The sequence below is a fragment of the Prionailurus bengalensis genome, chromosome B4, assembly GCF_016509475.1.
Source record: "Prionailurus bengalensis isolate Pbe53 chromosome B4, Fcat_Pben_1.1_paternal_pri, whole genome shotgun sequence".
Classification (NCBI taxonomy): Eukaryota; Metazoa; Chordata; class Mammalia; order Carnivora; family Felidae; genus Prionailurus; species Prionailurus bengalensis.
The window spans coordinates 55,478,526-55,492,308 of NC_057358.1; the positions used below are offsets into that span (position 1 = coordinate 55,478,526).

General features: G+C 37.3%; 1 protein-coding gene across 1 annotated transcript in view; it reads right to left on the bottom strand.

The window, feature by feature from the left end:
* Positions 1 to 10,744: 10,744 nt before the first annotated feature.
* Positions 10,745 to 13,783, bottom strand: part of ST8SIA1 (ST8 alpha-N-acetyl-neuraminide alpha-2,8-sialyltransferase 1) — a 144,686-nt gene continuing 141,647 nt past the window's right edge. The window contains exon 5 of the mRNA XM_043564227.1: positions 10,745 to 11,785. Within this exon, the coding sequence (XP_043420162.1) occupies positions 11,299 to 11,785 (487 nt within the window). The 3' untranslated portion in view covers positions 10,745 to 11,298. The remainder of the gene's footprint in view (positions 11,786 to 13,783) is intronic.

Here is a 13,783-nt window from a genome sequence, read left to right on the forward strand (position 1 = left end):
TAGGATGAAAGTAAAAGGACAGAAAAAGATATACTATAAAAATATTAAGCATAAGAAATCTTCTAAGGCTTTGTTAATGTCAAAGTAGACTTCAAAACAAAGAGTATTCCAGAAATAAAGACATTACTTAAATATTTATCTTTATATTTATTTATATCATAATATTTATATTGTTACAAATGTAATAATAAAGGGTTAACTCATGATGAAAATGTAATGGTCATGAATGCATCTTTCAATCAGGTATCAAGGTGGTCAATTAGGACAATGAGGCAAATTGAAAGTAACAATCAAGCCTTTATTCACTTACTACGACATTGCAAACAAGAGGCAAAAACAGGCACCGGTTCCTAAGGATTTCGTTTTTTCTCGTGGAGTAGCACTGGTGGAGAGATAGGGAGATGCAGTGCAAGTGGGGGGATTGTCTCACTGCCAAGGAAACCCGAGGGCCAGATGGGAGGGAGGGAGGAACTAGGCGTGGAAAAGTTTTGAGTCAGAGTGGAGAAACATTCCTTAGTGTAGACCCCAGATGAGGTCCTCAAACTGCGGTGTTAGGCTAGAAATGCAGTGTGGGCAGGACAGCTGCTCCCCAGGCCTGCTGGGCAAAGCCTTGCCATGTATGGTTTGGTATGATCAGCATAGTTGTTTGGCCTGGAGTTACACTCCTCAGTGTATATTGCAAAGAATTGCAAAGTACATAAAGCTAAAATTTATAGAACTAAAGGAGAAGTGGACATATCACATATGGAGACTTTAAAACTTCTTTTTCCATAACTGATAGAGCAAATAGATAAAATGTCAGTGAATATATACTTGACCTAATGAACATTTTTAGTATACTCTTGATAACAACTGTAGAATGTACCTCCTTTTAAGGTAACCATGGAAGCTGAGCCATAAAACAAGTCTCAGTATGTTTCAAAAAGTTAAAATCATGCATAGTATGTTTTCTGAGCATGACAAGATTAAATGCAAAAAAGACAACAAAAGATACCATTAAGCACCCCCCCCATATATTTGGAAATTAGAATATATACTTCTAAAAACACATGGGTGAAAGAAGAATCACAAGGTAATTAGAAAGTATTTTGAATTAAACCATCACAGAAGCACAACATATCACAGCTTGTGGGAGTCACTCCTACTTCCCTTCTTTGGTCCCCAGATCCAAATAGTCTAAATGTGATCCAAGTATCTAAATATGCGAAAAACTGGTTACTGTCCAAAACACACATCACATCTTATAAAATGGTACCACAACCCCCTAAGATATTGTCTCTCAGATGATACTTAAAATAAGTCTCTGTCAGGCCTTGCCAATGTTGTGTTAGGCAACTGCTTGTAGATCAGCATTTCTCTAATTTTTCTCATTAACCCCCCCAAACCCTGCCCCCAAAGAAACTTTTAAGTTTTTTTTTTTCCTCTGAATCATTATAATATCTTTTTTTTTTGAATCATTATAATATCTAACGTCTTTTTGCCCCTTAGAACAACTTTTGCTTCTTGTGGAGGCAATATTGCTCCCATTGAGAATGAATGTTCTTCACGATATGGTAAAGAGTAATACTCATTAATTCCATATACATAAGTTCCTTTCTATACTTCTTTGTTGGCAAATGTGCTTCCTGGTCATGTTGCATATAATACCAATATGATAAATAATTCATTTGGTAGGTTCATAGATGGTGGTACTGGCAGAAACATCGAGGAAAGGAAAGGCAAATCCAAAATAAATATCTATTTCAGTGAGAACAAAAGTTGCTGCATGTACCATGATGGGAAGCACTGATAATCACTCTTGGCCTTTCAAGGCATTAACTGCCCTACCTTTATAAAAAGTGCAGACAAAATGGTATGCTAAATGGATACCAGTTCATCTCTTCTCTCAGTTACTCAACTACTTTGTCAATGGGCTGCTATACAAAGCAGGTTTGGTAGCAGGTACAGAAGTTATGCATGGAATCAATAACCTGGCTTCCACCACTGCTGAGCACCCTGCCAGTAATAGCAAAGATTGACGTTGAGCACTCAGTAGAACACCATTTCCATAGGAGATCAGGAATCCACCTGATGGGAAGTTGATGAAAGTGACCCACGAAATGAACACTCATGTTCTATTCTTACTGTCTACTCTTCCTCCACACCCAAAGGTTGGAATCTTCCTGATTAAAGTTTGTCTTGAGATCAATAAACTCTTGATTGCCTTTTAATCTAACTTTTGATTTCATTATTTACCACAAAAATGTTCCCAAATACTGATTTTTTAATTCATGCCTGGAGACCATGACTTTGTGGGGGAAAGAAACAACTTTAATTCTATATAAAAGAAATAACAAAAGACTTGTTTTCCTGTATTCTCAAAATCTTAGAAACGAGATAACAAACCTAGAATTATATGTGTTAAGTATAATTAGATATATTCTCAACTTCATCCCATATTCTCCAGATCATTCACAATGAACATCACAAGATTCGATTCAATAATCCTACATCTTTATATCAACAAGAATCTGTATCTCCAAAATAACAAGTTTTCAAGCAAAAATCTAGTCTGTGACTTGTAATTACCTTCTTTTTAGGTTTAGAGATTCTTGAGTAATTAATGCTTTGGATTTCTTAATATCTGTTTTTGAATGTTCTTGAACTCAGTAATATCTAGATTTTCCTTTACTTAATGATAGTTGGTAAAAACAAGTTAAATCTGTTTTCCTCATATGGTCTGAGAATAGGTTAGGGTAACCCACATTTATTTCAGAGGCCTGCCTTTTTTACCCCTGAATGATTCAGCTAAACACCATGAAGTTTTAACATTAGGTAATAGAATGACCTTCTTAAAATAGCTGTAGCCCAAAAGTCTGTTGTGTGCCTTGAACTCAAGAGAGTTAATAAGGAGATCTGTACAAAGCACCTTGATCAATTTCTGAGGTGAATGTATGATAAAGGATGGACCAAGGTCACTTTTCCTGATGTCCATCTTGTTGAGAGTGTCTGGCAGAACTGGGCCACTAGATGCCAAGGGAAATGGGAGTTTGAAGCAATTATCTAAATAATTCAGAGAAGAAGTCATACCCAGGTGTGTCAAGGTCACCCATATGAGCAGAAGGGGAATCTAAATATTTTGAATCTTGTTAGAAATTTATTAAAGAACTCTAGGGCACACATACTGATATTGATTCATTACATAAAGGGAAAATCTTATCACTGGAAAAAAATAGGCTCATGTACATATATCACATTAAATAAATGCTCAATTTTCTTTCTACTGTGCCCAATAGAGAATGCCTTTCACCTGCATAAGAGTAACAATAGCGTTCTAAATTCTATTCATAGCATTTATAATTCTGTATTTCTAAAATAATTTTCTCACCAAGCAGCATGAGTTTTCATCTAGAAGGAAAAAAATCAGTGTAGCTGATATAGATACAAAATAGAAGGAAGAGAAAAGGAAACAGAATTACCCATACGCTTCTGGGAAATAAAAAGATTTCACACACTATAAAAAAAATCATTTTATTCACAGGGTACATTTCCAAATTTTCTCCAAGTAAGGGAGGTAGAGAAATTGAGACTTACTGAATCTTCTCACTACCAGCCATAATTACAATGAACACACCAAAGAAAAAGACATGTTTTTACAGCAAACCTCCTCCTATGACATTACATTTAGATTCTGTGGAAACCGCTCAGTAGAACCAACTGAGATAGATACTTTTTTTTCAAGTCACACTATAAAAAGTACAAGTTAAAGTTTTTTCTTACCTGCTACATTTTATATTAAACTTAAAGAAGAAATGAAGAGCATTGATTTTCCCCAAACCTCCTGCCAACAGAATTTAGCTTCATTAGGAAAAAGTAATTCCATGTATACTTCAAAGATTATTTCAGTTTTATAGTCTAATCTAAGATCTTTTCCAGAATTATTGCCCCCATGGACCAGTAATCAAGCTACACTGTATGAGAAAGAATATTTGAATTTCTATTTTTCTCTTACTTCCAATCTGCAAATATGCTAGTTTTTTTAAGTTTATTTATTTATTTTTAGAGAGATAGAGAAAGAGAGAAGGAGAAAGGGCAGAAAGAGAGAGAGAGAGAGCGAAAGGGAGAGAGAGAGAATCCCAAGCAGGCTCTGTGCCATCAGTACAGAGCCTGATGTATGGCTCGAACTCACGAACTGTGAGATCATGACCTGAGCCGAAATCAAGAGTCGGACACTTAACTGACTGAACTACCTAGGCGCCCCTGCAAATTTGCTCTTGAAAAACAGTTTTCACATATGTGGAAGGATATATAAGGTGCAATAGTCAACTTGAGACCAGCAATAAACTTTTTCAAAACTTTTTAGACCAACTATGCTGTGTGGTAGAGTTCTAATAATGTTCTAGACTTTTAAAAAATTAAAGCTTTTCAATGGAGCTTCTACTTGTCTGTTCTCTCCCCTTCCCTCTAGTGTCTGACTCTGATGTACCCCTGTGACCATCAATCACTACAAATTGTGAATCCTGTATGAGAGGGATATCTATAGTAACTTACGGACAAGAAAGCCCAAAGAATTGGTGCTTAAGAGTGAATGAGAAACAGAAACAAATTGTTTCCTTGCTTCCATGAAAGCTAGTATTTGCTGGAGAAACACATATTTGAATCTAATCATCTTAGTTCTCCTGTAGCTATCACCTAAGGAGCTCTTTATGAGAAGGTTCTACTACTTCAACAAAAGATATTTACATACAGTTATCAGACATCTCCAAGGCCTATATACTATTGTGCATTTATATAAAATAGTCACATTCACTACAGTTATAAGAGTTCTTGCTGATGGTAAAGATACAACTTGGAACAGACATGGCTACACCTCTAAAGAGACAGGTACATGAAGGAAATACAAAAGGAAGTGGGAGCCAAGCCAGAAAAAGTTAAGGCACCCTCTGCCACCCCCACCTAGCCAGACATTTTTCTCTTTTCAATGGGCATAAATAATGCAGGGTGTGTGTGCGTGTGTGTGTGTGTGTGTGTGTGTTTACACTAAAACAGAGAGGAGAAAATGCATCTAAATCTTTCTCTCACCATGCATATGGTGACCATGTTTCAAAGGGTCACCTTCACTTCCTACCATTGCTGCCTCATCATGACAGGAGACCTAAATAATAATCTTGCATATGTGTCAAAGTGGAGGTAAAAAGGGGATATGAAGATGGCAGCATTTGTATATCCCAACATAGACACCAAGGAAAGCGTAACTCGAAGAGGGGCAGAAGGGTCCAAGTAGGTAAACAGGTGCCACTCTTCCATCTTCTTCCCTAAGTGTCTCACAACCTGGTTCTCACACTGCTTCTTCTAGAGTCTTTTCATCATGAGCCATAATTACTGCATAACAATATATTTCCTTTAAAAGGTTTTGGAAGGTTCTATTCTTGGGACTGCGCTCAAGGACAACAGCCTCTGTGCTCTGGGCTTAGCTTCAGACTAAGATCCCTGTCAGTGGTCCTTCACAATTAAAATCCTGATCTCCTCTTTCTCTTTTTCATTTTGGTTAAACCCTTCTTTATTACAATTTTCCATTTCGCTTCCTATGCAGAGAAAAACAGACACATCTGACTCCCAATTTCTCTGCCCTGGATAAAAATCACATTTCTTAGATGTTTACTGGTATCATGTGACACATACACTTTTAAAATGACAAATAACTGGAGAAAATCTAATTATGTAGAAGCAGAAAGAGACATGATCAATATATTTGAATATTACTCTATAAAACTCCCAGGCAGCTTTGCATCATTGATTATATCCTACAGCTTTAACAGAAAAGCAAAGTTAGAAGGGATTTTAGCACAATGTAGGGATCAATAAGAACACACAGGAGGTGGGCAAACAAGTGACCATAAAATATAATTCCTCTCTTGTGCTTTAAAAAAGTTATAGCCATGGGCTTTAACAGAAATATGTACTTCTTCCGTATTGTGATGATGAGCAGAGGCCGTGTTATGTTTGAATGAGCCTTCCTTCCACACATCTCTTTCGATCCCTCACCTCTAGGATGTATGTAAAAACTGCAAGAGACTGAGGGTCAATTCTTGGCTGAGGGTAAGCCAGTAGTATCCATTTTCTTATGATAGGAAGGAAAAAGGCTACAGCAATTGTAGCTTCATGTTAAGTGTCTTTCTTCTTACAAAATAGGACTCTTAATAGTGTTCAACCTAAATATTCTGCCTTCACGGTTAGGAGTCGCAAACATTCTAAGCTTCTGGATTCTTTTGGATCAGTGTCCAGGGCTTTTAAAGAAACTATACAAGAACCGGTGGAAAATAGTTGACCCCTGAACAATGTGGGATTGGGGGTCCCAACCCTGCCGTGCAGTCAAAAATCTGCATACAGCTTTTGACTGCCCCAAAACATAACTACTAATAGCCTATTATTTACCAGAAGCCTTACCAACAACATTAACAGTCGATTAACACATACTTTATGTTATTTGCATTATATACTGTTTTCTTACAATAAAGTAAGCTACAGAAAAGAAAATATTAAGAAAATCATAAGGAAAATACATTTATAGTACTGTACTATGTTAGAAAAAAATCCATGTATAAGCAGACCCATGCAGTTCACCCCCGTGTCATTCAAGGGTCAGCTATTCTTGATATCTCCCTGGCTTCAAGAACTTAGAAAATTCATCTGCATGGAGAAAAAAAGCTCCATTTTTAATAATCACTGACAGGGCCATAATTAGGTCAGGGTGACTAGAATTCTGTCACAGGACACCCAAATTTAGAGAGCACAAGTTTAAGAGGAAAAAAAAAACTGTTTACAGCAGTGTAAAATTTCAAGCATCTTAGCAAATTTCCACACCAATTCTCCAGTCACAAGACTACAAGCTTGACCCCAGAGACAAGCCAGCCTCCCTGGTAGTCAGCAGAAATAGACAGTGCTGGAAAGCCAAGGTCAAGGGCAGAGACTTCTCTGACTTATGTACTGAAAGCTTGGGAGTAGAGTTGTCTCCTCCTCTCCACTTGCCTCATCCTCTCCCTGGCACACGGGGGATTGAAACTGCTAAAATTGCTGGTCATGTTTAGTTATAGTTACTACACACTTTGCCGGGGGCTTGATCTAAGTTTCAGGTGTCTTGTAGCTGTTTCTTGATGCGTGCTCACTAAAAGTCAGAGTCTGAGAGTCAGCCTCTACCCTGGGAAGATGAAGAAATAAAAAGCACAGTACTGCACTCAGTCCTTACTCCTCCCCATATTTTCCCTCAGGTTCTCACAAAAGTCTTTACAGCTCTTGATCTCTGGAACTCTAAACAGAGCAGATATCATTACCTGGTTCTGGTGGGAAAATTTTCATAGGAATAAGAATTCCCTAAAGTTTTTGGCGGACTGTGACCTTTTAGGTCTCACCTAACAAGGATTTGTCGGTTAAAATTTTCACAAAGTCAATATTTTTAAATATAAAAATTAAAATTACACATGGCTGATTTTTCAAACAAAGAAATGGAAAGCTATATATAATAAAATTACAAAACTATGATAGTAGGTAACAAGAAGAAACGTCATTGATATTTTTTTTTCTATTTGGAATAGTCTATAACATTTCTGTAGAGCTTCTGAGAATATTTTTGTCAAATTCAGAATCCTGGGATTTCTTCCATTATTTTCCATGTAGATTGTTAAACTGTGTTGCCCATTGCTCCAGGTATAAGTTATATGTATCCTAAAGAAAGTCTGTAGCCAAGAGAAGGTCATGAGACATCAAAAACTCCAATAGGTATTGTCTGAACATCTGCCTTTTGGGGTCATTTGTATCATTTTGGAATATTTACCTTGTTAAAATAACAGTGAACTATATGGAAGCAAAATCCCAGGGGCACTCCTTAACTTCATGTGTTAGTTGCAGTTCAGATGCACAATGTTATATAAACTGTTGGTCAAATACTATATATAAAGCATATGTATCCACTGTCCTCTTCCATATAAAAATATTTCATATAAAAATCACTTTTCTATCTTGGAGAATGACTTAATCCTTCACCCATCTTAATTTTGCTAACGTGTGATTAAAATTAAATGGAGGTCACCCTTACTCATGATCCTTAGCATCAGTGTAATTCTCAAACTGGAGCTGATAAAAGTTAAAAACTCGTATCAGGTACCCATTTTCAGTCTCTTCGCCCCCTCTCTTGCCCCCATGGAGCAACCTAGTTTTTGTCAATAAAAAGCAATTTAAAGATTAGAGAGGTTGACTCCCTCTTTTGGCAGATGCATTGAAAGTGATGAAATATTTTCTTACTGACTGTGTCTACTATAACCTGAATATCTTCTCAGCTAACCTTAAGGGTAAGCAGTATTAAAATGTCATTGACCAAATCTGGCAAAGTATGAGGTCCAATTCTGAAGTTCTCAGTTTCAGATAAAATAATAGGTGCTTAGAATTCAACTTCTTAATAGTAATAGAGTATTCCAGACTATTCTGCAAGATAATTCTGGAGAGATCCTCACTTAGGGACACATGTATTTCAAGAAGGACAGATATGTATAGCCTATGCTATAATGCCCCTATACACACACACACACACACACACACACACACACACACAATTTCTAAGTTTAGATACATCTATCTAACCATAAGAAAGGGAATATGGATGGCATACCTGTGCATTGTCAGTATAAAATAATGCCAACTGCAATCTGCTCTAAGAAAACATTCTCGTTCAATGGTAGTCATACTTTGAATGATGTGAGCATGTATATGTATCCTTAAGTGAAGAAAAGTTGGGGCAGTCAAAGTATTCTTTTGGTCTAATCCAGCATTTTCAACATTGACACTATTAATGTTCTAGAATGGGCAATTTTTGCTGTGGGGGGCTGACCTCTGCACTGTAGAATGTTTAGTGGGATCCCTGGCCTCTGTCCAGTAGATGCCAGTAGCACCTTCCAAATCATGACAATCAAAAATGTTTCTAGACCTTGCCAAATGTCACCAGATAGGGGAGGGGAATTACCCCAGTTGAGAAGTACTGGTCTAAATAAACATTATCATCTCAGGCCATTTCTGTTTGCCTTTCCAAAGCCACAAATGTATAGACTAAAAATTGCACACTATATTATATAAATCTATCCCAGAAATCATAACAAGATGTGAAATTTCCAAATAGCAGTTTCAGCGGAACTGTGACGTATGGGTTTTAGGGAGCTCATTAATTACATTTTAACAATTTCATCAGTTAAAGTACTAATTCGTGTGACATATATGTTTTTCATTAGCCCTTTTACCTTTGATGAAGTGTATAGGTACAAATGTATTCCTTTCTATGGTAATTATTAAATAATAATAGGTCTAAAGAGGAAATAGGTTTAGGGTTTCACATATAGTGCATATTTACTATAACTCACTCATAGTACAGTCTCATTACCTCTTTGCAGCAATATAGAATCAAAATAGCAAATCAGTTAGTTCTACAAGATATCAATACTCTCAAATTCTTAACTTTCCAAATATCAGTATAATCTGTGTTATGTCAACCAGTCATTTTTTAACAGCTGATTTCTATAATAACCTCAATATTTACTCTTATTTAGAAATTGCCTATTCCAATGATGTTGAATTTTTCCAAGGGCTTCGTTGACTCAGTATCTTTTAAATTAACCCACCAAAAACTGTCACCTGTTTTAATTTATGTGGTATACTAAGTCTCTACCATTAAAAATGAAGCAGAACTTTTTGGCATAGTTTGCTTACATTCTGGTGACATTTAAAAGAATGAAAAGAATGATTTCTAGTGTCTCCCTTTAGATTAAGGCATTCCAAAGCACAAAGACAACGAGAGGCCTCTTTTATCTTCCTCTTACATGTAAACACATTTGGCTGCTTGTAATCTGTCAGTAGAGTTTGTTTGCAGTGTGAAAGCTGATGTAAAAAGCTTTCGGAGTAGCCTTACCTGCTAGTACCAGGGGAATCAACATCTACAAATTCACATCCCTTTACTTGTATGAATCATGCCTTGTGTCACCACCCTCAACACAAGGTCCATTCATGAGATGTTAGGGAGAGTCAGAATGAGTAAAACAATTCTGCTCATTTGGGGTAAGCATTTGGGGGTGACGCTGGTGTGAGCACTATGAGAAGCAGCAGTAAGCCGGCCTGTCTTTTATCAAGGTGAGGTGGGTAGTTCATAATATACATTTGTAGCTCTTTGACAATGGTACAGATTTTGCCATACTAGGTCATGTGGGTTCAGCTTTCCTATTTGTATGGGAATGAGCTTTGTTTACCTGTGTGTATGTGTGTGTGTGTACATAAATATATGCATGTTTTGTTTGCATGTATCTTGGAGTGAATAATATACAATGGTAGATAGAAAAGGGATGTGCCCTCCAGTCTGTTTCCAGACTAAACCTTACATCATTGTGCTTTACTTCATCTCTGAGCATTAAATTAGGAAGACGATTATGCCAATTTGCAAATAAATAATGCACTCATATTTGCAGACTTTTTGCACTGAAATAACATAATAATACAAATAGGCTTAAATAATGCAGGCCTAAAATGGAGTTTATGCCCTCAATTCTGAGGAGAGAAAGTATCTCACATTATCCAGACTATGAACCAACACAGTCTAAATTCTACAATGCTTCATTCACATTGTCTAAGTAGATTTGACAAAAGGAGAGGAAGCAATTCTTATTTAACATTTTTTAAATGGAAGGAGACTAAAGTTAACATAGACTTGGTTCAACAAATCACAATAATTAGCTGTAGTGTTTCGTATCTTTATTACTCAGTAAGGTTTTTTTTTAATCTACCTCATCACCCACTCACTGCCCCTCAATAGGGCAAAAATAAATATTAATTTTTTAAAAACCTATGTTCTCTAATATACGATAGGTTTTTTTTAATCCAGATTGTGTTGATAATCAGTAACACTTTGCCCTGGCATTTCCTTTACTCTACCTTGATTAATTGCTCAGCCTCAGCAGCTAGAGTTCTGTTTTGTTTGTGAACTGCACCTTCTAGATCAGAACCATGTAAATGTGTTTCACCAACATTATTCCATACTCCATCAGCGTGTTACTAGTTGCAAATCCACAATCTGCTACAAAATATTTCATAGGATGTTTCATTTCTTGTTTGTCTTCCAAGCCATCATCAAAGTAGAGTTTCTCTTGGGGGTTTGTAGTTGTTTTGTTTTGTTTTGTTTTTCCAAGTGGCCCATGTGAATCCATGAAACGACTTGACCATTTCCTTTTGGAGGCATGTAAAAAATCTAACAAAAATACCCTGGCTCAGTTCTTTCTTTTCCCATGGTCCCTAGGAAGTGGGCTGGAGTGGAGTGTCTTCACATGGGTCTAGCTGCATTCTCAGTGCACCAATTTTATGAAGATACCAGAGCTGGAGAAATTCTTCTGGCATGGCATGGAAGCCAGAAAAGGGCAAGACATTATCATAGTAGTGGTGGCTGATGGGCTGTTCATGCATATTCACAGAGAAGGGCCAGAAACCATAGATGGCTACCTCTTCACAGAGGCCCAGAGCTGCACTCACCAAAAAAAGTCCTGTGGACAGGCGCTTGGCATGGATTCCCCTACTCTTCCAGAACTTTCCAATGCTACGCAGAAAGTTGGGGTTGGCAAAGAGCACTGTTTGATTGGCACCAACATCTGACAGTGTATAATAAACCCGGAGGGATGGCTCTGTTCCTGTTTTCATAGAAAAAGCAGGCATGTAGATGTAACTGTGGTTATAGATTTTCATGTTGTCCACAAATGTCTTCCTGGACCACAGCAGATTCTGAAACCTATTAAAGAGAAGAAGTCAATTAAACCTGAAGAAAAGGAACTCATCAAAACCCACTCTATTCTTCTGATGGCCCTGATAGTTCACATTATCTTGGCAGGAGGGAGGCAGAGGACATGAAAACGATGAAAAATGCTTCACTTGTATTTAAAATCCTCCTTGATCTGGGTGCCTGGGTGGCTTAATCGGTTAACCATCTGACTTCAGCTCAGGTCATGATCTCACAGTTCGAGCTCCAGGTTGGGCTCTGTGCTGACAGTGTGGATGGAGCTTGGAGCCTGCTTTGAATTCTGTGTCCCCCCCTCTCTCTGTCCCTCCCCCACTCACATTCTGTCTCTCTCTCTCTCTCTCTCTCTCTCAAAAATAAATAAAAAATTTTTAAAAATTAAAATCTTCCTTCGTCTTACCAATTATCTCTCATCAAGTTGCTTGGCTTCTGCCAAACCTAACATCTTAAATTCTGATTAAGATTCCTTACCAGAATTCCCTCTGAACTAAAATGCACTGTATATTTTGTTCTCCCAGAATTTTTTGCCTGGAATGTAAAAATGGTTTAATACTCATAAATTCACAAAGGGTTTTGGTTATTGGATAGGATTTGGATAAAAACTACTTGTCCAATCTGATATAAGCACAGGACTGGTTTCCTCATCTGCAAATCAAAGGAACCACCTTGAAGATACTTCTTCCCATTGAAATTTTATGATAGTAGAAGTATTCAGATTAACTGAAATATTATAACTATAATTTTACACTGAAAAAAAGACTCGTTACTACTATCAAATGATGCTGACAGAGTTGACCACATTGCTTGCTCCAAAGAACTCTTTTTTCCTATGTTCTTTCAGTTTGGGTTCGATAAAGAGAGGATCTCTGGTTCAAGTGCATTCAACTAAAATTGATGGTATACATCCTATGGGTCAGGTACTGGGGAGTTAAAAATTTAATGACCCAATTTTTGTTCTCAAAAAATTCAAGTCCAATTGCAGGAACAAAAATATAAATGAGTGCAACATAATGTGCTAAATGGAACAGTTGATATTTGTATAAAGTACCGTGGAATACAGATGAAAAAATAATTAATCCTGCCTTGGGAGAGGAGTGGAGCCTGAGAAAGCTACAGACAGCGGATGACACTGAGTCCCACACCTCCTGTGGGGAACAACATGAAGAATAGCAACTAAACTAGAAGAAACACTTTGGTCACAGGCAAGGGTAAAAGTGTACTGACACAATAATGAGGATTCTGTTTCCCTGGAAGGTGGGAGATGGGAATGGTAGAGGTAGTGGTTGAAGATAAGACATGTTGCAAAAAACCTCATGTGTCTCTAATTTGTTTGGACTTCATTCTGCAGCGATGGGGAAACTTTACAGCAGTGAGTACTCACAGCACTTACTATTTGCATTACAAATATTTCATCATTTGTGTAGTTGTCAGTCTGTATTAAAAAAGGTAACTCTGGTGATCTGGGTAAGGAAGAGGCTGGTGACTTGGAGAGCAGTTAGGAGGTTGTTGACATAGATCAAGTATAAAAAGAGAAAAAAGACAATGAACTACACTAGGGTCTTGCCACTTTTGTTTTCTTTCACACAGGGCAGTCACTCATCTCACGTTATGTGCAGGTAGAGCAGAAGCATCTAAGAATAGAATGGAGCCATAACATGTTGGCAGGCTTCATCATAAACACGTGAAATTAAAATTCTGAGTAAATAAATCCACAGGATTTTATGTGCAATCAGTGTCATTAACTCTGCCTGCCAAGAAAGGAGTATTCCTTAAGCAATTTTCCCAAAGGAGGAAAATTGCCCAAGTTTTCCTCATGTCCTTGATTCAGCAGCCGGTTTTAGCAAATTTGTCTAGGCCCTGACAAACAGAAAAGAGGTAACAGGGTTTGTAAGTGGAATCACTCTATCCTAGAAGAAACCATGGAAGCACATTTAAACATATTCTGGAGCTGGACCAGCCTGACCAACACAAATTCTTCCCTCCCAACTCTAC